Genomic DNA, 25,960 nt, shown 5'->3' with positions numbered 1-25,960 from the left:
TAGTCGGGGTCCTCCTCCTCCTTCCCTCGTGCAAAGGCTAGTGCTGGGGAAGGAAAGACAAGCAGCCCCGGCGGCCATTTTGTCTGGGCTGTCGGTTGCAGCCAGCCATTGGGGCTGAGACTAGAAGCACCGCCTCCTTCTCTTAGGCCTCTCCTCCTCCTTTGCTCTCAGCGGGAGAGCGGCGCCAAACTCAAAGGAGCCCAAGATGGCGGCGGAGACTCTCTTCAGTCAGTTGGTGCCTGTCCAGGTCAAGGGCCAGGGAGGCCACGACAGGTGAGGGCAGGGAGATCATCATAGTAATAGTAATAGTAATGATAATCTCTCTGTTCTTTGCCAAGAGCTTGGTTAAAAGCCAAGGCTGCATCCACACTGGGGAAATAACCCGGTTTGGAAGCGCTTTAACTCTCGTTCTGGCTCAGGGCTATGGAATTCTGGGAGTTCTGGGGTACAGGCCACATTTCTGCCTGTTGTGCAGCTGTTTAACTCTCAGGTATAATCTGCACTGCAAAAACAATGCAGTCTGACACCGTTTTAACTGCCACCAGTGTTATGGGATTCTGGGATTTGTAGTTTTGTGAGCCCTCTCTCAGAGGGCTCTGGTGCCACAACAAGCTGCAAATCAATTGCATTGAGCGGTGGCAGTTAAAGCAGTGTCAAACTGCATTATTTCTGCAGTGCAGATTAGACTTCAGAGTGTTGCAGCTGTTTTATACGCTGCAGTTCCTGAGCGATCAAGCAATTGAGGGGACAGTTAAATGCAAACTGTGTTTTGGATCTTCTTCCACAACATAGTTTATATGAAAACAGTAATGATTTGTGGCTAAATTTTAGAATTGTAAGTCAGAATATTGTGCTGACATATTTAGTGTATTGGAACTAATAAACACCATTTAGTAAGACATCTGATTGAATGTTTTTCTGTTCTTTATTACCTTGTGCTGCTTCTAAATTCAGACCTGCACCAAAATGTAGCCAAATATAGGGTAGTTGTTTGTTGTAGCTCCTTTAACAATTCAACTCTTTTTTATTATAAAGAACTTAAACCACTACAATACTAAAGTCACAAGGATGAGTGTTTGACTAGGACTCTGGCAGACTAGTGTTCAAATTCCTGCTAGACAGTGGAAACCAATGGAAACTCATAGCCTCGGAGCAAGGCAATGGCATCCTCCCTCTGAGCAAATCATGCTGAGAAAACCTGCGATAGGGTTGCCATAAGTCAGAAATGATGTGAAGGTACACAACAATAATATAGTGAAATTGAAGAAAAATAGTTAGGGTAGCATGAGACACAGCTTGTGGTGCTGATCATAGTGTTCTGGAATATACAGCAAAACAGTTTTGTAGTAGTGATGTTTTAAGAATACATTTCTGTATTTTTCAGGAGAATAAATGTTCGTGTGAGTATTGAACTGCAATCAACAACAAATCCCATTCATAGAAAGGTTTGTGTCTCACGTACAATACACTGACTGATAATAGATGTTCAGTTGTTTCTACATATGATTCTTTTTACAGGTAGAAGCAAACTCATTGCTTAGGCAGCTAACACCAAACAGGTGCTTCCGTGAACTTGGAGCAAGCAGTATTCTAGGGATGACTGGTTTTTATCCAAATGCACCACGGGAATTGACAATATTGCCTGTCTATGGAAAATGCCTTAAAGCAGTGGTTCCCAACCTGTGCTCTGAGTAGCCCTTAGGACTCTGTGTGCACTTCCCAGGTGCTCTATGGCTGCTCCAGGAAAATAAAAGAAATGAAAGAAATAAAAATTATCTATCTCTCCTTCCCAACACCATTAACTTGTAAGACATAGGGTAGGCCTCTCAGGGGCTCATCCATAGAAATTGATTCTAAAAAGGGCTCTGCAAGTCAAAAAGGCTGGGAACTCCTGCTTTAAAGCCTGCTTTAAAGCATGGCTGGGCAACCTTTTTACAGTGGGGGGCACTGCCTGGTGGGAAGAGATGTGATCGAGGACTACATGCAGTGGTCCTTGTTATCTGCTGGGGTTTGCTTACAGCTCCCGCCCCCCATGAATATCAAAATCTGAGGATGCTCAAGTACCATTAAATATAATGGCATAGTAAAATGGTGTCCCTTATATAAAATAGTAAAAATCAAGGTTTGCTATTTGGAATTTATATTTTTTAAAAATATTTTCAAGTTATGGATTGTTGAACCCGGGGATCTGGAGAGCTGACAGTATTACTATATTTATTTATATCTCATCTTTCTCAAGGAATGAGGCCCAAAGCAGCTTACACTAATTTAAAACAAAAAATTAGCTAAAATTTTACAAAAGTTAAAAAAAAATTGTTAAAAACAATCGTTGAACACAAAAGTTATAAGCAATATCCTCACCTCACATTCATATGATGGTGGCTGGAGGAAGAGAAAACCCTCTGAAGTTTGGTCTGGCAGGAGTGAACTGGGGAGGGCCAGTTATGGATGTGTGTGATTTGGGAAAACCTGTACAAATGTGTACAGGTTTATCATCATCATCATCATCATCATCATTTTATTTATACCCTGCCTCCATAATCTGACCTTCCCAGTTCATTCATATCCATCCATAGCTCGCCCCCCTTGATTTGAACAGTCATCAGGATTACGAATCTTTTCCAGATACTGTACTCAGAAAACTGGGATACCATTTCCCAACTCTCAGCAGAGAAACACAGCCAATTGCCAATGAAAGGTCTGTGTGTGCATTTTTACCCTTTCCCTGGCAGTTGGATTTTGCTGTGTCCCTCTTCCCCACTGCCAGCTGTGGCCTGCTTTCTACCTGAGCAATAGAGATAGTGGAGGTAGTGCAGGTGTTAACTTCCACAGTCCCTCTCTTTCTCGGATGATCTAAGAATCAGCCGACAGGTGGCAAAGACAAGGCATGGAGGGTAAGCAGAGTCTGGAAGGGGAGGTATGTGGGCTGGATGGGGAAGTTTCCCATCATTGTCTTCAAGATTATATTTAAGTACAGTGCTGTAAAGTTTCTTTTGGAACTTTATGGATTAGCATTGCTTTTAGCTTAATTGTTTTTGTTATTGTTCTATGGTCTTTGGTGGATTTCTATGTTATATAGGAGCTTTCACCATTTTTTCATTTGTGTGAGTACTCTGTTTACTGAATGCATTCACCAGAGAAATAAATTATTATAGCCAGCATTATAATTCTTTTAAACACTTTGCTTTTAGGATTTAGTTGTTCGGCTAACTGAGGATTCTGATCCCTTTTTTCTATATAATCTTGTTATTTCTGAGGAAGATTTTCAAAGGTATGTTTTCAAGTTAATTTTCTCGTTAGAAATATTTAGTTAAATCGCATCTTTCAAAGGTTTAATTGGATGATTATTAAGTGTTTGGTAATGTTTTATATGTCTTATACAGTGTTATAAATGGTACGGTAATGTGCATAACAGAGCAATTTAAACCAGCCTGTCTGTAGAATAAAGATTATGTAAGGTACTGTTTCAATATTTTCTGATGTCGTAGATTATACTCATGCATTTGATGTGATACTCTTGCAAAAGACATGGTGTTTTACCCAGCCTGGTTGTCCCACAAGACTGGTTTTACCCAGTGAGCATCTAACAGTACTAAAGCCCTAGTTCAGTTCTTTTATGCTAAAGGTAGTCAATTTTTACCAGCTGATCTTAGGTTATTCCGGGCTAAGTTATTGTCACAACTGCTCTTGGCATACCAATGTGAATTTCAGGCATCTCTTCAATATTGGAAGGAGTTCTCTCAGGTTTTCTTTGGAGACTATTGGGGTACCTAATTATGTCACACTCCCTCTGAGAGTGGTGGTGTCTCCTTCTTTGGAGGTCTTTAAACAGAGGCTGGATGGCCATTTGTCAGGGATGCTTTGATTGTGAGTTCCTGCATGGCAGGCGGTTGGACTGGATGGCCCCTGAGGTCTCTTCCAACTCTAGGATTCTATGACTCTATGTGTTGTCAGTGGTCTGCTGGCTTGAAGGTCATTGCCTCTCAGTGGAATGCATGGCTTGAAGTTGTGTGTTAAGGTACTGGCTAAAACCTTTATGCAGGCCTGGAGTCTGGCTATCTGTTTCCTGTCCTGAAAAACACTTATACATCCCTTTCATCTAAACATATTAGAGAAAAATTGCAGAGATTAGGTTTCTTGGATAATTTTCTTGCTATACAACATGTTCTCCTATAAGTGTAAGACTACAGTTCAATCCTGAGGGGAGGGGGGGGGGGTTATTAACAAAACGTGACTATTGTCAAATATTGCACTGCATCAACCACAAAGCATGATTAAACATAATCCCCTTTGCCACATTAAAGGGTCAGTATCAAGGAATTTCCTATAGGGATCATGTTTGCCCTTGTGAGGAGGGTTAGTAGAGTCGAGAACTCATATCATTTTCTCTTGTATTTTTATAAAGATGAGAAATTGAGATTAATTACACCTCTCCTATCTAATGGAATATCTCAGAATTGGTACATGGTATACTTGCAAGGTGATTCTGATAATGCATAATGGAAACAGCTGCAAAGTTTTTCCTTTCTGCTTCTAAAACATAGGATTTTGACTCACACATGTATCTGTCTAATGGTTATAATGCCAGGAATCTTATGCTGTTTTATAGCTTTTAATTAATACTTTTGTATTATGTGTTAATAATATTAGTGCTTTGTGATAATAATAAAAGATGACATTGGTAATACAGTGGGCCTTCCACATTCACTGGGTTAGGGGCACAGAACCCCTGTGAAAGTGGGAAAATGCAAATAAAATACCAACATTTAAAAATATAATTGTAACATAATTTTAACACACACACACACACACATATATAATAAAGACTTTTGTTGATGTTTGAATACTTTCTATAGCGAGCCATCACGTATGCTTTGAAAGAAAAGATTGGTGTGTTCACTTAAAATGAAAATAAGAAAGGTAATTCCAGTGTGGCTGGGATAAACCAAAACTGAGATAGTCCTTAGGAAGTTTTAATGAAGGATATAAGTGGCAAGCAAAGATCTTGATAAGAAGAGATGATTTAAAACACTTTGTCTTGAGCTGTTCATTTCAGCTTTAAACGTTTTTGTCCTTGTTGCAGTTACTGGTCATAAAAATAATATGGCTATTTATAATTTGCTTCCTTTTTATATAGCTTAAAACTCCAGCAGAGTCTTCTGGTAGATTTTTCTGCTTTCCCTCAGAGATTTATAGATCTTCTGCAGCATTGTATCCAAGAACAAAATAAAGACATCCCAAGGTTAGTAATATGTAAGCAATATTCTGTATTTTCTTCAAAACAATTACAGGATGAAAATAACAGCAGCATCCAATAAACCAATGTACACATAAAGTACTTTTCTAAAAAAAAAAATCAAGGTTAAAAAACCTTGATCTTTCAGGTATTACTGCACACGATCCTCACTCAGTATGAGTAGGGGTCAGACATGGAGGCAGATGTAGTTCAGCAACATCTTGAGAACTGCACATTTCTAGCCCCCTATATAGTTACTTCAAGTTTAGTAAAAAAGAAACAAAGTACTGTAAAAGCAATGTTGCCATCCATTATTTTTTGCTATGACTTTCCTCTACAAGCACTAGTTAATTTTATAACCTTTTAAGTCAGGAGTGGGCAACTGTGGAGGGGATGGGTGTCATTTTTCACCTCTGCATCCCGTGTGGAGTGCACAGGTGTTCTTGATAATGTCATTTCCATTTCCATTTTTAGCCAATTTTGGGGGGGGGAGGTTGGTTTTTCTTAAGCATTGGAAGTGCTGTGAGGGCTAAAATGCTGTGTTTGGCAGAGTTTTTACATTTTTATTTATTTATTTATTTGGTGGGAGTTTCCAGGACCACAGCATGGGGTTCCATGGGCTGCATGTGAACCACAGGCTGCACTTTCCCTGCCCTTGCTTTACATAAGGGACACACATCTTCTGTTGTGAGATTTTGGTGCATAGAACATTCTTGAATGGATTGGTTTCTCCTTTCTTGACAGTAGCTAGGGCTTATTCAAATCAGATCTATAATTGTAGTTTGACATAAGAGAGAACATCTTTCCAGTTCCATCCTCTAAGGAACAGGGCATTATTGGGCCTCCAGTATACAACTTATTTTTCCAGTTTCTCTTGCATGTGGCCTCTTTCCATATCAATTAAGACTCTGTTAAAGTGCACCCATATTCCTGTCTCACTGAAACTTTTTTCCTTTATCTTTCCTTTTCTCTTTCTATGTTATGGTGAGCACCATGAGGCCTTCCTAGAAGACTGCATTTTGCTGCTGGCTCTCTTAATAAGGCTTGCATGCTTCTCAGGAAAGGCTATTTTGCATCTATATTGATCAGCAATGATTCAACTAGTCTAGTCTACTTTTGCTGTGGGCTTTCATATCATTTCCTTCTCATGGCTACTAAGAGTTTTCTAGGCAAGATTTGTTAAGAGGGGGTTTGCCTTTGCCTTCTTCTGAGAGAGTGACTTGCCCAAGGTCACCCAGTGGGTTTCCATGGCTAAGAAGGGATTTGAATCCTGGTCTCCAGAGTCATGGATCAACACTCAAACCTCTATACTGCATTGGCTTTCTAATAAAAACTAAGCTGTACAATCTTTATTTTAGCCCACTATTTCCCCAAAGCTCAGAGGGGAAAAAAGATAAAAACACAGTTAAAAACATACAAAAACCTATTAATAAAATGGTATTAAACTTTCTGTACAGTTAAAAGCATTTAAAACATTGTTATAAAAACAAAGAATAAAACTAGTACAGCACACTAATAGCTCTTGTAAGAAAGCAGTTCTTATTTCAGTGCTAGAATAAAAGGGGGTTCATCTGCTGATGAAAGGACTGGAAGGAGCTATAATAACCTTCCAAGGAAGATACCTTCAGAGCCTGGGAGCAACCCCAAAGAAAGCCCTCTCTTGTATTCCCACCAAATGTGGTTATGAAGGTCATGAGATGAAGACTAGCACGTCTCCTTAAGATTGTACAGTTTAAGCAGGCTCATATAGGAAGATACAGTCCTTCAGATGACCTGAGTTTGGGCTGTGTAAGGCTTTGTCGGTCATCACCGCCACTGAATTGTGCTGTGAGACAGTTTAGCAGCTAGTGGAGCCATTATAATGAGGGATTCAACTGACCGAAGAAGTAGCCACTAATTATAATTGTTATGTGCCTTCGAGTCATTTCAGACTTATGGCGACCCTAAGGTGATTCTATCATGGGGTTTTCCTGGCAAGATTTATTTAGAGTGGATTTGCTTTTGAAGGTGAGAGAGTGTGACTTGCTCAAACTGCTCAGTAGGTTTCTATGGCTGAGCAAGGATTTGAACTCCGGTCACCACATTGGGTTTTTCAGCTAACTATAATAATTTGTGGATTATCACTTTGATGGGATGGGAACAAAATAAAGGGATTGTTACTTTCTTTGTACTGCTTTGTACTTCCACAGGGATGTGTTCTTCACAGTTTGAAAGATCCAGTTAACAAATCTTGTCATGTGATCTTATTCCTTCTTTTTAGGTTTTTGCTACAGTTGATTTCATCAGGATCAAGTTTAGATCATGCGCCATCTTTTTTAAACGTGGTTGAGACCAATCCATTTAAACATCTTACCCACTTGTCCCTAAAATTTTTACCAGGAAATGATACCGAAATCAAGAAGTTTTTGGCAACCTGTCTGAAATGTGTTAAGGTAAAATGAGTGTTTCAACTGGACACTATAATGTTACTCTTTCATTTATATGGGCATAATAGCTATTGTTCATAATTTGGTCACATGAGGAAGCAATGTAAAAAGTCATGTGGTACTCTGCTATGGGGTATGCTGTTAATTGATGCACTCCTTTGTATTTAATTATAATAGAAAAATAAGCTAATCTCAGCCAAGATGCCATTATAATTTTGAAAATGCATTAATTATATAAACTGTATAAATAAGTAATATTTCACAGTATTGGAAATAACATTAAGAATTAAATAGCCTAACTTGTTACTCTGGCAATATTAATATGTTTGTAATTAATGTACGGAAAATTGTAGACTTAACTGCACAATCCTGTGAAGTCTTCCTGAGTCTAGTGCAACATACTTCCCAATAAGTGTACTGAGGATTGAAGTCCTAATTATTGGGGAAAGAGGAGAAACCTCAAGTGACTGACAAACTGTTAATTGTTCATAGGAAGAAAAATTGCAGCTGGAACAAAAACTTAGCAAAACAGAAGAGGATCTTAAGAGACAGCTGAGTTACACCCAGCAGGTAACAACAACATCAGTCTGCGGCACTTTATAGAAAGCTAATGTAAAATAATCTTTTGTTGTTGTTGTTGTTGTTTTAATAAAATTATTCTATAAAATGTGTCCAAATGTAGGACCATGGAACATCTGCCAATGGCTTTCTATTTACAGACAGCTACATTAGATGTTTGTAGCAAAATCAGCTGTTCTATGGTACCTTCAAGAATTAAAAACTCATTGTAGCATGCATTTAAGCAAACAAAGTAATCTAGTAGCTCCTTTGAGACTTAACTTGGAAGAAATGTTTGTAGCCTGTTCTTTTATAGACTCAAGTCTATTTTATCAGATGCACAGACGGAATTAATAAAAGTTTATGGTACAAATGTTTTTCTCCCAGTTAGTCTCAAAGGTGCTATATAATTTCTTTGTCTGCTGATACAGAATAACATTTCTATGTCTTTGAATACCATTACTTTAGTTAGGCAAAAGCCCACTTCATCAGACACTGTTTATTATTGATTTCAAGTGCTAACAGACCTTTGTTGTTGTTTTTAAATTGTTTGTAGCTAGAGGGCCATAGTGAAAGGAGAAAGCATTATTATTCTGTGAGAAGTACCATATTGGAAAAAGGTCTTCAGAACAATTCTTGTACTGAGACATGGTGTACATAGGTAGAAAGAAGAACTTCTGCCTTGGTTTCTTTAATAAATATTGACATAATATTGGTTAAGAATCTTTGGTTAAATGTGAGCCTACTATCTAAGTTTTTTTCCTCTTTTTCACATGTAGAGTTTATCAGAAAAAAGCAGGGAACTGGACAAGTTAAGAAATGATTTGACATCCAGAACAGCATCACTAACTAGCAAGCATAATCAGGAGTTGGCATACGAAAAGGAAAAAGCTCTCCAGGTGTGTAAGGAAAACACAATATGAACCAATAACAACATTATACTCTTGTCCATTGTTAAAGTGCTTGTTTTTCTTTGCAGACACAAGTGCAATATCAACAACAGAATGAGCAACAGAAAAGGGATTTGGAAAGCTTGCATCAGAAAACTGTCCAGCAGCTGCAGACCAGGTTAAATGAGCTGGAAATTGCAAACAAGGAGTTAATGGAAAAGAGATACAAAGGAGATTCCACAGTCAGAGAACTTAAATCCAAACTGTCTGGCATAGAAGATGTACGAAATATTTAATTATTGTGGTCTATATGAAAACAACATATGTGGTTTTTAAAAAGTTTCTATTCATCTATAATATAACATGAGCTGTTAAAATGTATCACATACAGTATTTCTGATTATAGTAATTTAGATTTGTAGGATATGCATTCTAAACAGTTGTGTGTGACAAGTGGTATTTTTTTTGTTTAACCAAGCAGACATGTTATAAATGTTTTATTTTACTGCCTTTAAAATATTTGTTCAAACTCCTAGGAATGCCAGAGAGCAAAGCAAGAGGTTTTGTCACTACGTCGAGAGAATGCTACCCTAGATGCTGAATGCCATGAAAAGGAAAAACAAGTTAATCAACTGCAGATGCGAGTTGCAGTTTTAGAACAGGAAATCAAAGATAAGGACCAGCTAGTTATGAAGACAAGAGAAGTATTGGATGTAACACAAGAGCAAAAGGTTTTTAATTTTTTTTGTATAGCATAATTTTATTCCACTAGTGGTGACTTAAAGTGCACAACCTATAGACCAGAAAGCTGCTACAGAAATATAGTAGTTCTGAACATGCTTCAGGTGGTTTAATTATTATATGAGTAGAACACTTGTGTTGTATGCAGACTGTATTTTAAATTATTCTCATGTTTGCCAAAATTTATGTAGCTTAGGGCATTCCTGTTTGAGAAACAACAGCCTAAAACCTGTTGGATGTATAGAACCAGGGTTGAAAGCGTATAGGAGTACTTCAAAACCCTCTATCTTGTTCAATGACTATACAATACAGGTCGAGTCTCCTATCTCTGAAATACTTGGGACCTGCATATGCTGCACCATTTTATTTTATATAAGGGACTATGTTTTCGAATATTTGCCAACTGCCTGCTTCTGTCTTACAAAGAAATACCCAGGAGTGCTGCCATCGCCACTTTGAAGGTGGTAGCAGGTGGCTGAAGGGCTCCTCAGAGATCTCCTGTACACTAAGCAGGTCCTTTGCAGGCTGCAGAGAGAGCCATGGAGAGCAACTGGGATTTCAGGTTGCCCATCAGCATGGAGCCTCTGCTGCTGCCAAAGCCACTCTTCTTGGGTCCTATAGCCTGGGAGCTTCTGGCACTGCTTGCCTCCTTCCATCACTGCTACACTCATCAGAACGTGCACTCTATTTTTCATGCACTTTTTAAAAAGCTGGTTTTTGAAAATGCATCACACTCCTGGTCATTCATTCATGTTTACCTCTAGACACATGTCCCTCTCCAGCCTCACAAATGTACATACTATACTACTTGTGTTGCAACTCCAAAAGTTTCAGATTCAAGGCGACTCAACGTGTACATTATAATTGAACTTCCTTTTAAAAAAAAGGCCGTAATCCAACACACCGCTGTGACAAGCAGCCAAGCTAGAGAGCCTGTCATCCCGTCATCTGCCTTGTCACTGCCCTCACCATGTAAGGAAGTGGTGTTCCAAAGGGACAAAAATAATTTGACAGTCAGATGAAGTTTGCTAGAGATAAAGATTTGGGAGTTGCTGGAAGAAGGGAGGAGGGAATAGATTTGAGTTCTAGAAGATTGATTAATAGATACAAACTGTTAACATTGACCAATTTGGTGTTTGTATATTACAAAAAATGTCTCAAAATAAAGAAAGGTTGTTGTTGTTTAACCTCTGCCTAAGTTTCTATTCAGGTGACTTTCTCAGCCATGCATCATGAAAGATTCTTCATGACTGTCCATTTTATAAGTCACCTTACGTTCCCTCTAGTGAAAGCCAAGGAAAGGTTTATGAGGTGAAAAGCTGGATGATGATGGTGATGATGATGATGATGATGATGATGATGATGATGATAATGATAATAATAATAATACATTTTATTTATAGACCGCTATTCCGCAATGATCATAGTAGTGTACAGTAAAAAATTTCAATACAATACAAAATACAATGTGACAATTAAAGGAGGGAGAAGTCTCGTCCTTCAGGCAGTCCCTGATGTTGCTGGATCTGCCTGATTGCTCCCTCTGAGGCCGAGGTGACAGTTGAGGGGGCCTCTTCCTTCAGGCAGTCCTTGATGTTGCTGGGTCTGCCTGATCGCTCCCTCTGAGGCCAAGATGACAGTTAAGGAGGGAGGGGCCTCTTCCTTCAGGCAGTCCCTGATGTTGCTGGGTCTGCCTGATCGCTCCCTCTGAGGCCAAGATGACAATTGAGGAGGGAGGGGCCTGAGGGCTTGGTCACAACCACATAACTAGTTGTTATAGTCCATATGACTTGCCAGCAATGAACAGAATGAGCAGACATGTACTGAAGCCTCTCCAGAGTTTTCCTAAATCAGCAAACAGAATAGCACCCACCTACCAATGTAAATTGAAATAGCTGAGGTCAGGTGGAGTTGGCAAAAGCAGCATCTTAAGAAGTGGAGGGAAAAACTAGAAAGAGGATAGAGGAGTAAGGCATGGGAAAAGAAAGGTTGAAGGAAGATGTAAGACGCAAACCCAGCTTTGCCTGGAGTTGTTTCACATCACCTCCAGGAACTGATTGGGACTAAGTAACCAAACACCAAGTTTCTCACCATTCTTGCTAGTTATTTTTCATATCCTAGACAACACTGCTAACCAGGCAAAGTTAAGGGAGGGTGTTACCCAGGACTAGTTTTATTTATCTTTGGAAACTGATGTTCCAATAAAATGTCTGCAATAGTTTTGGTTTCAATGACATTTGTGGAGAATGGATGATTATAGACTGTACTATTTTAATAAGCATTATTAAAGATGATGAACTTTTTGAGTTGTGTTTTAGATTAGAATACAGCTTTCAGAACTGGTATTGATAGTATATGTAAAATATATTTCTCAGAAACAAAATTTCCCTAATATGGAATGTACCATCTTTTAAAAGGCGAGCCTGGAAGAAAATACAGAAAAGAAACAAATTGAGATAGGAAAATTAGAAGGAACCCTGAAGTCCTTATCAGCTGAACTTCTTAAGGTTTGTTGAAACATAACTATTGTCTTTTTTTATAACAACGATGTGATTTCATGTGGTCTTGATTTAGAATTCTATATTGTTTACTAGGCCAATGAAATAATAAAGAAATTGCAAGGAGATGTCAAAACTTTAATGAACAAGTTAAAACTCAAAAATACGGTAACAATCCAGCAAGAAAAACTCCTGGCTGAAAGAGAAGAAAAATTGCAGAAGGAGCACAAGGAGCTACAACAGGCAGAAAGTACTCTTCGGGGAAAAGAACAAGAGGTAACTTAAAAGCATAGCTTCTGTGCAGTAAAAGCTTAAACAGATTTTAACTTTCACCTGATTCTTTTATTTTAATCTTGTTGACACATAATCCAAAGTGTGCTGTTTCTTATTTTACACCCTGTAAAGTACTTGTTATTTTGTATCTAGAACAGATTATTGAATTTCCCTTTGACCAATTGTAAGAAAAGCTTGGGCAAATATTCTCTTAACTACTGTATGTAGAAAAAATGTCATCTGGCACAATATTTTGTTTTTAAAGCAGTGTTTTGATACTGTTCATAGCAATACATTAAATTAATGTGGAAACATTTCAGGTGTGCAGATTACAGGAACAATTAGAAACTACAGTGCAGAAACTGGAAGAAAGCAAACAGCTTCTCAAAACCAATGAAAATGGTATGTGTGACATTCTGGCATCAGACACTAATTTGTGGAGATGCCATACTTCTCCTCCCTCTGCTTGGCAGTTAGTAACAGAACACTTTTGTTTCCTCCTCTCTTGCATAGCCTGTTTTCCCTTCATTTTTAGTGAACAATTGTTGACCAATCTGGTACTGTATATTATTTCCCCCAGTTCTCATCCATGTGTAAGATTAATAAGAGTGTGGGCCAGTCTTCTGTTGTTTATCCTAGAACAGAGCAAATAAGTGTTGCTCCTCCATATATTTTGGAGTACAGCTTCCAGAATCCCTGATCATGCTTGTTGGGGAAGTTGTAGTCTAAAATACTTTGAATATACCAGGTTACCCATCTCTGTTCTAGAGAACTGGGCTTGTCAGTCTCTAATTTACATCCTATATTAAGGCTGAAATCCTGGGCTCACTTGAGAGTATATTGCATTGAATTCAGTGGGGCTTATATCTGAGAACACATTCATAGGATTGTGCTGGGAATCTTCTGTATATGGCTGCCTAGCAGACACATTGAACACAACATCTCAAAGGTGCTAAAAGATCCCTTTGCATACAACATTGGTAGATTTAAGATAGCAATAATAGGAACTGAAAAATGAACTGTTTAATATTCTGATTTGTAGTCATCACATGGCTAAATAAGCAACTGAATGAAATTCAGATGACAAGAAAGCAAGATATGTTAGGAACATCTACTTCTCCTAGCAACATAACGACGAGAACTGGCAGTTCACCTCACAGTATGGTAATAATAATATAATTCTTTTAATGCTTTTATATGTACTGTAGTGCCCTGTGTTGATCTATAAAAATACAGTTGACCCTTGCCATCCATAGGGATTCAGTCCCCCCCCCCTCAGATAGGAAAAACATGGATGTAGTGCCCCATATTATTCAGTGAATGGCAGTGTGCGAGCATCTGTGTGCACATGTTGCCATTTAATAATATGGAGTGTGGCGATTCACTGGCTGTTGAATGCACAATTACTAGGTTACCAATCCACTGTATTATGTAATTTTTTGGTTGAGGGAGGGAAATATGTGTTTGAATTCAAGACTGACACCTAGTCCTGGACCAAGGAGAGTGCTTTGTTATGAAGTGTATGAGAGAAAATATGGTATAGAACAGGTTAATTCTCCCTTATCTGAAATGTTTGGGACCAGAAGTGTTCTGGATTTTGGATATTTATTTATTTGTTCATATTTTTAATTATTTTGAAATATTTACATATACATAAAGAGAGATCTTGGACAGGGGACCCAAGTCTAACCTTGAAATTCGTTTGTTTTCTATACTCCGTATAAACATAGCCTGAAGGTAACTTTATACATATACAACTTTATACAATATATGTAACTTTGTGCTTGAAATAAAGTTTGTGTACATTGAACCATTAGAAAGCAAAGGTATCACTATCTCAACCACCTAAGTGGACAGTTTTGGATTCTGGAGTATTTCAGATTTCGGAATTCCAGATAAGGGCTATTCAATCTTTACTCCAGAAATTATGAATTCCTGTACAAATAGTAGTATGCCTGCTTACTTTTGCATGTGCTTGCCTTAAAGGGAAAAAAAGGAAAAGATATCAGAGCAGCTTGAGAATTGGTTTGTGTTCTTCTTGTTTTGGCTTCATAAGTTTCATTCTCTTTAACAGGCTGATAGTAGAATCCCTTTTTTGGGCTCAGGGTTGAGTTATCCCATCTCCCCTTTGCTACCTTTTCAAAACTTCCCAGACACAGCATTTGTCAAAAGCACCAATCAGCAGGCTTTGGGAGCAAAGGTAGGCATTTTAAATTTCTTTTACAGCTTCCTTGATTTCTTTTGCATCTTTCAAGGTAGCCTTTGCATGCAGGCTTTGTAAGTATAATTGCTGTCAGGGATAAGGCTGAGATGTTTTCGTGGTAGCAAAACTAAAACAATTTATTTCTTTTTCTCCATGGGACATCACCATGTCCCATTGCTCTGGATCTTTTGAATAACATAATGTTTGTGAACCCCACCAAAGTTGCCCCCTGAAAATGAGGTAATTAATTTTCCATGGGCAGAGGTGTTTTTTTTACATGGTACTATAATTCAACACTTCTTATAGGTTTATGTAAGTACGGAATGGCTGCCCTTGCACATCCAGGGAAGAAGTGGCACCCTGTGCTTAGGATTTCCCCCCAAGCACACGAGGACAGCCAGAACACACCAGTATTCAACCCTACAGCCAAGCAGTTGCTGGTTGACTGAGCTGCAACCAGAACTCCCTCTGCCCCGCAGCTCCTTTAAAAATAGGAGAATGTTGAAAGAAGTGGATTTTTTAAAAAAAATGTTTTTATTCAGTTTATACCCTGTCTATCTCCTACCAAATCCAGTAACATCAAAAATCCACCAGTGATAATTCTGTTGAGCCAGCCAAAACGAACACTATACATGTTGCAGGCTTTTGACACTCTGCTTGGCTTCTTTATCAGGCAAAGTGTTAAAAATCATACAGAAGGGGGGGAAAGGAAAATGTTAGTCATAGGCCAGCATTTTGCTGTTCTTGTTCTCAGTTCAGATGGCATGGAGGGGTATTTCTTGCAGGCTGGCACCTCCTCGTTCTGGCCATGTGGCTACTGGGAGATTCTCAAAGTCCAGGAAATTTAACATCTATTTGCAACACGAGGGACTGAAGACAGCTTATAAATTAGCTAAAACATACATTAGAAAAGTTAAACAAGCAGCACTATTAAACATGAAAGAAATACATCACACTGCTATCAACCATATTCCACCCTGTACTTTCTTTCATTGATGGAAACGAAGGAGCAGCCTTCCTCTCACCCCAACAACAGCATGGGAACACTGGAGACTTGCACTCTATGACAGCGTAGGTATAAAGTATTACATATGTGCAACTATTTTTGTGAACCCAGCAGGTTCAGTTCAACATGCAACTTCAAGAAACCAACAAATGTCCAGAAGCACAGCCAGGAATCCCTGTGTTGGGGAATCATTCAACAAATAAAGAAAAGTGAGTCTCTGTGCTTTTAAATTGTTTTAAGTTGTTTTTGAAATAACAATAGAAGCAACTACTAGTCTAGCTTTTATTTTTTATAAAGATGCTTGTGTTGCTTCTGGAATGTTATGTCTGGCTATGCCTGATCTTTTGGTTAGATCCCTTCTAACATGTGGAACTGATTCAACACTACTAACATTTTTAGTACAAACTCTCAGAGCACCTTCTACAGCAAACAGATGGCAAATCAGGGGATCAATATGATTTCTGTTTCCTCCAGTCATTCTGGTTGTGTCAAAGTACTTGGGATCTTTAAAGCCTCTCTACACATCCCAACAAATGATATTCAAAGTTTTCAGAAATATTATGTGATGCTCTTTATTTTTTAAGTAGAAGCCACCCTTGAAGCAGACTGTGATGATGGCAGGAAGGCTTACACTTTTCCCATGTGTTACTGTCACCAACCCAGAAGTTAGTCCCTAGAAGTTTATATTTGATGCAAAGAATACTTTCTTTTGGGCCTAATAACTGTCAAAGGAAGCAGGTTTTGACAAAAACAGCTGCAAATGGGGAGAATTTTAATCTTTTGGAGTGCACCTCAAGCCTGTCTTGAATCTGTATCGAATGTGTATATGAAGGTGATGACATGCATTTAACATAAGTAGTTCCAATAAGAGCAGGACTCCTGTTATGCAATCAAAGACTGAGCAATTCGATGTCATATCAGTCTTGGAGAGAGTTAGTGGGCACCATGAAAGAGGTTCCATCTCTGGTTGTAATCCACCCAATTTGTTCAAAAGTGCACCTGGATGAGGATACTGTACTGGCTTCCAGAGAGGCTCAGACTATCTGAGTTGTAAAGGCCATACAGCCAGTTTTCTGTATCCATGGATTCAACATCCACATCTTGAAAATCTTTTTTAAAATTCCTGAAAGCAAACCATGATTTTGCTGTTTTATATAGGGGACGCCAGTTTACTTCACCATTGTATATAATAGGATTTGAGCACCCATGGGTTTGGTATCCGGGGGGAGGGAGGGTGTCTTGGAACCAAACCTCAGGGTTGTTATTGGAAACTTTAAAATATGATACTTCAGGAGAAGGTGACATTTCATTTTAGTGGGCTTGGAAACATGTTTCGCAGTGGGCAGATTGAAAACATTGCTTAGTACATTTGTGTTTTCTATTGACTAGTGGTGAAAACCTGGGATTGGATGCAAAGTATCTGAAGAAAAGGGAGGATAGTATTCCTTTACGTGGGCTCAGTCAAAATACATCTCACAACCCAGGTGAGCAAGGACATATGATTAACTGAAATGTGAAAATTTGTTTTAAAATTTTGAACATTAAACCTAAAAACATTAAGTTTCTCTCTCCTGTTATTAGCAGGACAACCAAAGTCAACGGCACTGAAAAACACACAGATACCATCCAAACCTGGAGCACTTTCTAGAACCTCTGCTTATTTTCCTGGATAACAGATAAAACATTTTACTATAATAAATGTGTTATGAGCAGTTTTGAATTCTTGATTATTAATGTTCAAGTACATTCACTAAAGTACCAACGTTAAATTTCAAACATTGAAATTCAAAGATTTTTCTACAATTTAATATCAAGAAGCTAGCATTTACCTGAAATATTTTAAACATATTTTATGTAAATCGTTAGTGTACCATCACTGACTTCAAACATATGGACTATAATTGGTTATTAAGTAATAACCAGCTATTGAAGTTGTGTACTTGAGAATATAAAGGGACTTGCTTTCGATAGCCATTATCAAAGGTGCCATCATAAAAGACTTACAGTTGTTCTCCCATGCCAGAGACTGCTTCTGGAACAAGCACCTCAGAGGGTAAAAAAACCCACCCTTATCTAGGAAGTCTTCATCTTTTTCTGTGAAGCCTGTCAAAGCCATGTTGTATTTTTGTCTTTAAAACTTTCATCACATGCTCGGAGTTATCAACCTTGACTCATCACTAATATAACTATACCAAGAATAACTTTACAGACATTTATTTTTAATGGCAAGTTTACAAATGTAGGCAATGCGTAGTGGTACAACCACCTGGCCAAACTGTAAATCTTCAGTCTGCATGTCTGGAACCTACAGTTTGACCACGTGACTGCACTGTTTAAATGTCAACATTTTCTGAGTGCATGAGCAGAAAAACATTAAATGAATGTATAACTGTTAGATTTCTAAACTTCAATATTTATAGTTTGGAAATGAGTCCAGCTCAGTGGAACTGCTCAGTAACATGGTTTAGGATTGAGGTGGAAAACCATCTTGGGATTTGTGAATGTGGTTAATTTTGTGTGATATTAAAGAAGAGTAGCTAGTTTTTTTGTCTGGTATTAAAAAAGCAATACTTAAAATTGCTGAATTCAGGCTTTAAAATGCCAAAAACAAAGCACTTAAAAGTTGTATGGATGTGTGGCTGTTTAGATGTTGATAGATCGCAGCTCCCTTCAGGCCTAGCTAGCATAACCAATGGGGAGTAATGCTGGAAGTAACATAGAGAGTGTTGTATGTTTTCCCATCCCTGCCAGATTTTGCTAAAATGTTTGCATCTGCTATTTGTGCTGAATTTAGTACAGTTCACTGCAGAATTTTAAAGGGTTTTTAGCATTTAATTTTGAAATATATAGGGCAAATTAAACATTCTGTCTGGAGACTAGTCTGTAGCGTAGTAGCAGGTGTTCAGCATTTGAATCAAAGCATAGGATGATATACATTTTTTCTGCTAATAAGTCTTGCTTTTAACTCTGGAATGTCTTAAAAGTGATACCGGAGTTGGAGATTATGTCACTATGCATTATATAAAATTATTTATTCTCCTTGAAGAACTTCTGTACAGAGGCCAGATCCTGGCTTGCACCTTGCACCTTTATTCTTGCTGGAGTCCACCATTTCCTTTAAGTCGCTAAAGAAGTCGCTCCTGAAAACTGAGACTCTGGAGTAGCATGTGAGAAGACATCAGAGGCTTGAAAGGGGGGGGGGGTAAATGGGGCAATCTCTGATTATTTTGATCATGCTGCCTTCTCCAGCAGGAAGCCTATTAAATTGTGGCTTCGTTTGCAAACGTAAGGGCTTCTTCCATTTGTCAAGGGGCATGTTTGGATCCCACCCACTGAAAAATGAGTGGAAATCAGCAAGAATTTATAGAGCATCGACCAGTTTTAAGTGCTTTGGGTTTGCATTGAAATCAGTGAAGATTTGAGCACCTTTTAACTCTGCTTAACATCTGTGGAGTTTCAAAGTATGGGGGCTGGAAAATGCCCATCCTTCATTCATTCTCATTTTGGCACCTGATTTTGCTCATGTTCAGTTCTTTAGATTGTGTTCCAGACAGAACTGGCATAACTATATTAAGATTTTGTCAAGTAGGTATTTTGGTGATTCTCACACCTGTATACTATGAATGCTATTATACTATGTGGTTTAAAAGTAAGCAAAATTTAGCTATTTTGGTTCACTTTCAAATATTTTATAAGCAGGTGATATTAGAATCTTAATAACCTGCCTATTTTTTTACACAGGTAAAATTGTGATCCTGTATATTTTTGACAAATGTAAATATAACTGAAATCTTATGTACAGTTGAATCTTTTGCCGTGTAAAATTTGTACATTTGTCTATAATCAGAATGCAGTGCTCATATTTATATCTAAATGCTGTTGTCAGTAAATTTTCAAATAAAAGGAAAGTTAATTTCCATCAGTAGTCTAAAGCTTAATATCTGATTGATGTCAAAACATTACTAAAGGTTCAAGCATTTCATTTTGTCTTGATGAACCAGTTAAAGGATGCATGGTCTTCATTTTTGCTGAAAGCAAGGCTAGTCCTAGTGTCAGTTATTGCTACTATTGTCTGAACTCACTTCTAAAAACTAATCCAAGCAGCCTCTGTTACTTCAGTGACATAATACATTTTGTAGATAGACTATAGCTCACCTTATCAGATGCATGGAGTTATCTAGAATGTGAGTACATACACTGCACATCATTTGTAGACAATGAGATACAAGGAAAATAACTGCAGAATGTATTACTCTGTATTTTATTAAAATACTTATATACCACATTGTGTTAAAGATCTCAAGGTAGGGCAGGTAACATAAAAATTTAAACCAACTACAATGATAACAGTCTTAAAAGTTTAGTGATTTAAAACAACCTTGACAATTTCTTTATCAAATGTGGATGCTCACTGAACTGTTTCTGTATGAAACATCCTGGTATGAAGTTAACTATTTAACACAATATCTAACCTATTGTGGTGTAGTGTAGTGGTTTGAGCAATGGATTATGAGTCTAAATCCCTGCTAGCTCACAGAAACCCACTTGGTGACCATGGGCAAGTCATACACTCTCAGCTGTCTGAGGAAGACAAAGGCAAACCCTTTCTGAACAAATCTTGTCAAGAAAACCCTGTGATAAGTTTGTTAGTCACCATTAAGTCAGAAAACAAAGGCACATAACAACAAAATATATCTAAATCTATTGCTCTGGTGTGTTTTTTTTTAAATAAGGGAGGGGAGCTAAATGACCCACCACTGAGTGTGTTGCCATATAGATCCAGTTCTGCCTCTCATTCTGTCTCAAGGGAAGGGTAGCTGTGGTTTTGCACAGTGTACTCCTTTCCCGTTGGGAGCAGATGCAGAGTAAAACAAATCACCCATTATTTCTGATTACTGATGGGAGCACTTGCCTTTGAATTAGTGTGTCAGATTTTTGTCTATTTATTCTTCCTAGAGACCAGCATGCTTGCCTTATTAAACATGGGAGGTAGGATTAGAGGCAACAGCACATAATAAAAACAGGTATAGAAACCACACTTTTGAAGGAACAATGGCGTCTCTGTCCAATAGCTACACTTAGAACACACTTATAGAACCCAATGTCATCACCTACAACATCAAAGGTTCAGTTACTGGCTTATCTTCCAATGCACTTACAATTTTGGCATCAGTGTTCTGCATTCTACACAGAACAGACCCAACTCTGCGCAAATGGATACAAAACAGAAATTAAAATTGGCATGTTCTCTTTTTAAAAAGTGGAATAGCACTAAGCATTGTGGCTGCTCTGTTGCTGACTTTAAAAAGCAACGAAAAACTAAAAATCTTCCATGGGTGATAACGTGACTATTGAACTGTAATGTCCTGATGCGTTATTCATGTTTGAATTAGTTTATACTACCTTCAGGATCCTTTTGGAGCCGTGTACTCATGTAATGTAGATATTTTGCAGTGCCCTCCCTCACCTAAAAGCTGCTTCAAAGAGCTACACATTTAGGGGCAAAGCAGGAGGCACATGGCTGCATGGAGAGGAAAGCTGACATAGCTTTCCCCCATATCCAATGAATGTATTTGCTGGAAACTACAACCAGGTAGTAGTTTCCAAGCACCTCTTGCAGTCTTCCAGCAACAAAATGGTCAGGACCTCATGCTGTAGCCCTTTGAATCTGCTTTTCAGGGGTCTGTGTGTGGTGGGGAGAAATGGTGGAAGGAGGCACCTGCATGCCACCTGAGATGAACAATCATGCTCTAGAGGTGATAATTCAGTTCATCAGAATGTTTCAGTCCATTTCTTATTAATTCCTGAGCAGTTCAACTCAAAATCCACTGGGGATCTACAGCAAGTCATACTCGCCAGCTACATAGGAAGGTAATGGCAACCCTTTGCATAAGTCTTGCCAAGAAAACCCTATGATAAGGTCGCCATACGTGACAATTAATTTCAAGACACATAACACAACTTAGTTTTTTGAGTTTGTGGATGTTGTTCTTAATTGCCGTCAAGCTGACTTTGACTTATGGTAATTTTGTGCAAGAACAAGTGCATAATGGGAAACAGGTAAAACCTAGGACTACAATTACAAAGTAGCAGTTTTAGCATAAAACAGCCTTTTAAAAAATTTGTTAACTGCCGTCCAGTTGACTTCAACATATGAAGACCCTTATGAATGAGAGACCGCCAACCCACTCAGGTCTTGCACTCTGGGCCACATTTTTATTGAGTCTATCCGTCTGTAATGTGGTCTTCCTCTTTTCCTACTGACTTCTACTTTACCAAGCACTATTGTCTTCAATAATGAGTTTTCTTATATGTTCAAAGTACAACAGTCTCAGTTTAGTCATCTTGGTTTCTAGGGAGAGTTTAGACTTGATTTGCTTTAGGACTCATTTCTCTTTTTAGCAGTCCATAGTATCCGTAGATCTCTTCTCCAGCACCAAATTTCAAATGAGGTAATTTTTTTCCTATCAGTTTTCTTCACTGTCCAGTCTTCACAACCATACACAAAAATGAGAAATACAATGACATGGACAATCATAACTACAGAATTCAATTATATACCTTTACACTTCAGGATTTTGTCTAGTTTCTTTACAGGAGCCTTCCAAGTCCTAGGTTTTTTTTACTGATTTCTGATTTTGTGTTAAACTCTGACCTGCCTAGCATGAAATGTCTAAAGAACAGATACTGCTGCAAAACACCCCCATTCTTAGACATGCTTTTTTCTGAAATTGAATGGCTTAGCATAAGGTGTTTCTTCTATAATGGAGATGTGGGTTTCAAATACATTTGCCCTTTGGAAACTCAGTGGCTTGACAAAGCACTACCTTTTAAGATCAGAAATAACTGCTGCTCTCCATTGTCATCTCAGCACTTTATAGTGTCTGCTCCTTAACAAGAGCTAGGACTAAAGAAAAACTAAGCAAATGTGGGGTTATTTCAGCTGTTCCTGGCGGACCGTGCCAAAGATAAATAAAGGCTCATGGCTCGTCTTTTACTTAAAAAAAAGGGACATACAAAAACCTAGAACAGATAAAAAAAAAGTATGGTTACAACAAAGCAGTTAAAAAGTATTCATATACACATACACTGCTCTATAGCCCTGCTTCAAAGAACTAATTTTTAAAAATCACTAAAATATGCAACTTTATTAAGTGTTTACATTATTTTCCAGCTTTTTAGTTAACCGTGGTGAAAGTTAAAAAAGCTTAAGCAATAACCACAGCACAAGATGAAAACATTTTGAACTATACAATACTTTATACACATTTTATACAAAGGAACACTTAAATAATACAACTGGACACAAAAATATACACTTTTAGAGAAATTCACATCAGTAATTGTATAAAGCTCTCTCCAGTACTGTGGTCCTGAAGCTGCAGGACTAACCCTTGGCTCTGAAGTGTTACTTGTGACAGTCCTGAAAGGCCACTATAGAACAAGGATTGCCACTTCAATTACCAGACAAGGCTATTTACCAAGCATCTCTGAACCTAAACACATCATTCAAAAATGGCAGATCAACTATTATTTGTCCTCAGTTCCATACTAGATAAATAGGCAGTGATCCTGACCAGTACTAGAAGGGGCAATCCATTATAGAGCACATTGACATCTTCAAGGCTATCAGCTTAGAGTTGAGTTTGTATATTCAAGTTTTGAGGTCCTTATGCAAAACATCCAAAGCATAGTGGTATCAAATTGTATTTACGAAGGTAGAGTTTTGGAGCCAGTAATAAAATCTAGGCTCACACTACCCACTAATTTAAGTACTACATACTGATACTAGACTTAATTCAAAGAACAAAGAATCAGCAGAATAATGCACTTAAAGGAGTGTGTACTGTTCAGGATGTGTGTACAACACATGATTGTGTTAATAATAATAATAAAAAAAAGACCTGCCAGACACTGATTGGAAAGTCCAAGGTCAACCAAATTCACCTTTCTTGGTCAAGTGCATCTATGTTAAGGCTTCAAATTCATTTGACCCAAGATTTACGGATAAAATAAATGGGTACCCAAGTCCTGCTAGTATGTCTCACTGAGACCAGCATGAAGAGAATAAAGCTTAACACCTCCAGGAAACTGATGCAGGAACACATGCCGATACCTTCAATATATATAATCTTGTTTCAAAATTAAGATGTAAAGGTTTAATATTCCTTAGGATTTTATGGCAAAAAATCCTAAATAAGAGGTTTTTAAAAAATTAAATAACTTAAGTTGTAACTTCTTTGGAGGATTTTCCACTTCCTTTCTGTGGTTCTTACAATTTTCATGCAAAGAGATAAATTTCTTAAGTCCACCTTAAGAAATGACACTTTCAATGGAAATGGAATGTGCATCCAGAACTGCAGGTGAAAAAGAAGAAAAGTAAGAAACTCGCTCTAGGAGTCCTTGAGTTTTGTTGTCATACATTTGTGTCTTGTAATAAAGGTTCTTTGGCCTCCCCAGGAGCTTGTGGACTGTGTGGGTGGCCATGTCCACCACAGTGTTTTTTCCAGTTGCTAGAGCGAACATTTAAGTTGGTGTGTTCCGGAATAAACAAGGCAACAAGTAGAGCCAGTAATACAGAACAGGCTCCAAATAAAAATGGAGGACCAGGAATGATAGAGTTCTGAAAGAAAACAGAGTAAATTTTAGACACATAAACACATGCCCCCTTTTAATTACTTTTGCTAAATTAAGTCCCATTTGGATATCTTATGTTAGAACAATGTGGATGGCACTAAAAATTAATAGTGTACTCAAGGACAGGGCTGTGTTACTTTTTCCCCATGTCTACTCCCACAAGAAGGATTAAAGGGCATATTGCGCTTTGGGACAGTAAATTCAATCAGTAGCCTGTTCAACTTGTCTCTGGCTGTGTTGGTGCATTTGACTTTAAATTGCAGACTGCACAGTGCTGTCTGTGCAGCAAAACTGCAATGAACTGAACACTACACATGGAAGGACTTTTAGTCGCTGCTTCCTAACAGGTCTGTACATCATGTACAATTTCCATAGATTATTGAAATCAGGAATAGGGGAGCCTTTCTTGTTTAAGGTTCCATTTTATCTTGTAATCTGCCAATGGCCCACATGTCAGGTATGGAAAGCGCCAATGTCCAATAATGGGCAGTTTGTAAAATAAAAAATGTGCAGTTCTTCTGTTCTTCGCACCATGCAGTTCACCTGTACATGTCATCTCATCCTCAGCAAGCTACATGAAATTGGGGTTGCATGAAGACAAGCTGAGAGCTGCATGCAGCTGTATATTTGCCTTCTTGTGGTTTACCATTTGTAGGTATATTTGCTTGACATGTAATAATCCTGCCCTACCATTATTACAATAAGCTGAAGACAATACCTGTTGTGAATGGTGTGTGGCTATGTTATCTCCCAGGTCATTCTGAGTCACTGGAAGTTCATTCAGTTCTACATGGAAAATGTAGAATATAAAACCATAAAGTGCTGGTCCCAAGCCATTACAGAGTCCTCTAATTCCTGTTATCATTCCTTGAACAACACCTAGGAAATAATATTGAAAAAGGTCAGCTACAGGTAAATGAGTACAAAGAAGAATGTTAAAAATACTGCAACAAATATTTGCCTTCCTCCCCTGGAAACTGCATACAATTGATTGCCGAGAAACATTTTGATATGTTTACTAGTACTCAGTGTTTTATAGAGTCTAGTGAAAGTAAAATACTAGCATTGGATAAAGAGAGCTGTCAATTCCCAGTTTGGCTACATTTTCAGCAGTAAGAGGATGGGAATTCTCCATTTTCACCTTATGAAGTACCTACCCTGTTGATCAGCATCAGCAGTCCGTGAAACAAGTGCACTAACAGCTGGAAACGTTATGCTAGACATGGCTGCCACAGCACCTGCTGCCCACATCATCCTGGAAGGTGGAGGAAGACAGTGAAGGGTAAATGTGCAGGCCCAGAATGTTTCAGAGCTTAACAGAATTTTAGACCAAATTTATCTAACAGTAAGGATGTGTCAAAGGGTTACTATGTGGTAATATTGCAGAAAACAGCATCAAAATACCTTGGACATTACATTTAACATCTAATTGGAGGCAGTGAAGAATGACAACACGTAACTGTCAAACCTCTCCACAATAAATCCTTAACTG

At 38.1% G+C, this 25,960-nt stretch overlaps 2 protein-coding genes across 5 annotated transcripts in view; one reads left to right on the top strand and one right to left on the bottom strand.

Moving 5' to 3' along the window:
- The first annotated feature begins 150 nt into the window (after positions 1–150).
- On the top strand, positions 151–19,754 carry SASS6 (SAS-6 centriolar assembly protein). Of its 4 annotated transcripts, none has more exons than XM_042461694.1 (17): positions 151–273; positions 1,385–1,445; positions 3,192–3,271; positions 5,138–5,242; positions 7,497–7,668; positions 8,155–8,232; positions 9,000–9,119; positions 9,200–9,391; positions 9,647–9,841; positions 12,269–12,358; positions 12,446–12,625; positions 12,943–13,024; positions 13,665–13,786; positions 14,697–14,822; positions 15,943–16,040; positions 17,221–17,315; positions 17,416–19,754. In XM_042461694.1, the coding sequence occupies exons 1-17, from the start codon at positions 206–208 to the stop codon at positions 17,502–17,504; spliced, it is 1,953 nt and encodes a 650-aa protein (XP_042317628.1). In that variant the 5' UTR covers positions 151–205; the 3' UTR covers positions 17,505–19,754. The 4 variants fall into 4 exon arrangements, with proteins under 4 accessions (XP_042317628.1, XP_042317627.1, XP_042317626.1 ...); XM_042461693.1 differs by having other exon boundaries at positions 15,946–16,040; positions 17,413–19,753; XM_042461692.1 differs by having other exon boundaries at positions 17,413–19,753.
- Positions 19,755–20,076: 322 nt separating this feature from the next.
- The window catches only part of MFSD14A (major facilitator superfamily domain containing 14A), a 29,704-nt gene continuing 23,820 nt past the window's right edge, over positions 20,077–25,960 (bottom strand). The window contains exons 10-12 of the mRNA XM_042463884.1: positions 25,626–25,723; positions 25,187–25,347; positions 20,077–24,454 (exon numbers count right to left, since the gene is read on the bottom strand). Coding sequence (XP_042319818.1) covers positions 24,248–24,454; positions 25,187–25,347; positions 25,626–25,723 — 466 coding nt within the window. The 3' untranslated portion in view covers positions 20,077–24,247. The remainder of the gene's footprint in view (positions 24,455–25,186; positions 25,348–25,625; positions 25,724–25,960) is intronic.

Source organism: Sceloporus undulatus, chromosome 4 (assembly GCF_019175285.1).
Source record: "Sceloporus undulatus isolate JIND9_A2432 ecotype Alabama chromosome 4, SceUnd_v1.1, whole genome shotgun sequence".
Lineage (NCBI taxonomy): Eukaryota > Metazoa > Chordata > Lepidosauria > Squamata > Phrynosomatidae > Sceloporus > Sceloporus undulatus.
This window is presented reverse-complemented; position numbering and strand designations above follow the sequence as displayed.

What these genes read in the sequence shown, in the direction of transcription:
- SASS6 (XM_042461692.1), top strand. Translation starts at nt 206, where the DNA reads ATGGCGGCGGAGACTCTCTTCAGTCAGTTGGTGCCTGTCCAGGTCAAG. An exon ending in CAAATCCCATTCATAGAAAG is followed by an intron (nt 1,446 to 3,191) that starts GTTTGTGTCTCA and finishes CTTTGCTTTTAG; the next exon opens with GATTTAGTTGTTCGGCTAAC. An exon ending in AGCAGGCTTTGGGAGCAAAG is followed by an intron (nt 14,823 to 15,942) that starts GTAGGCATTTTA and finishes TTGTGAACCCAG; the next exon opens with CAGGTTCAGTTCAACATGCA.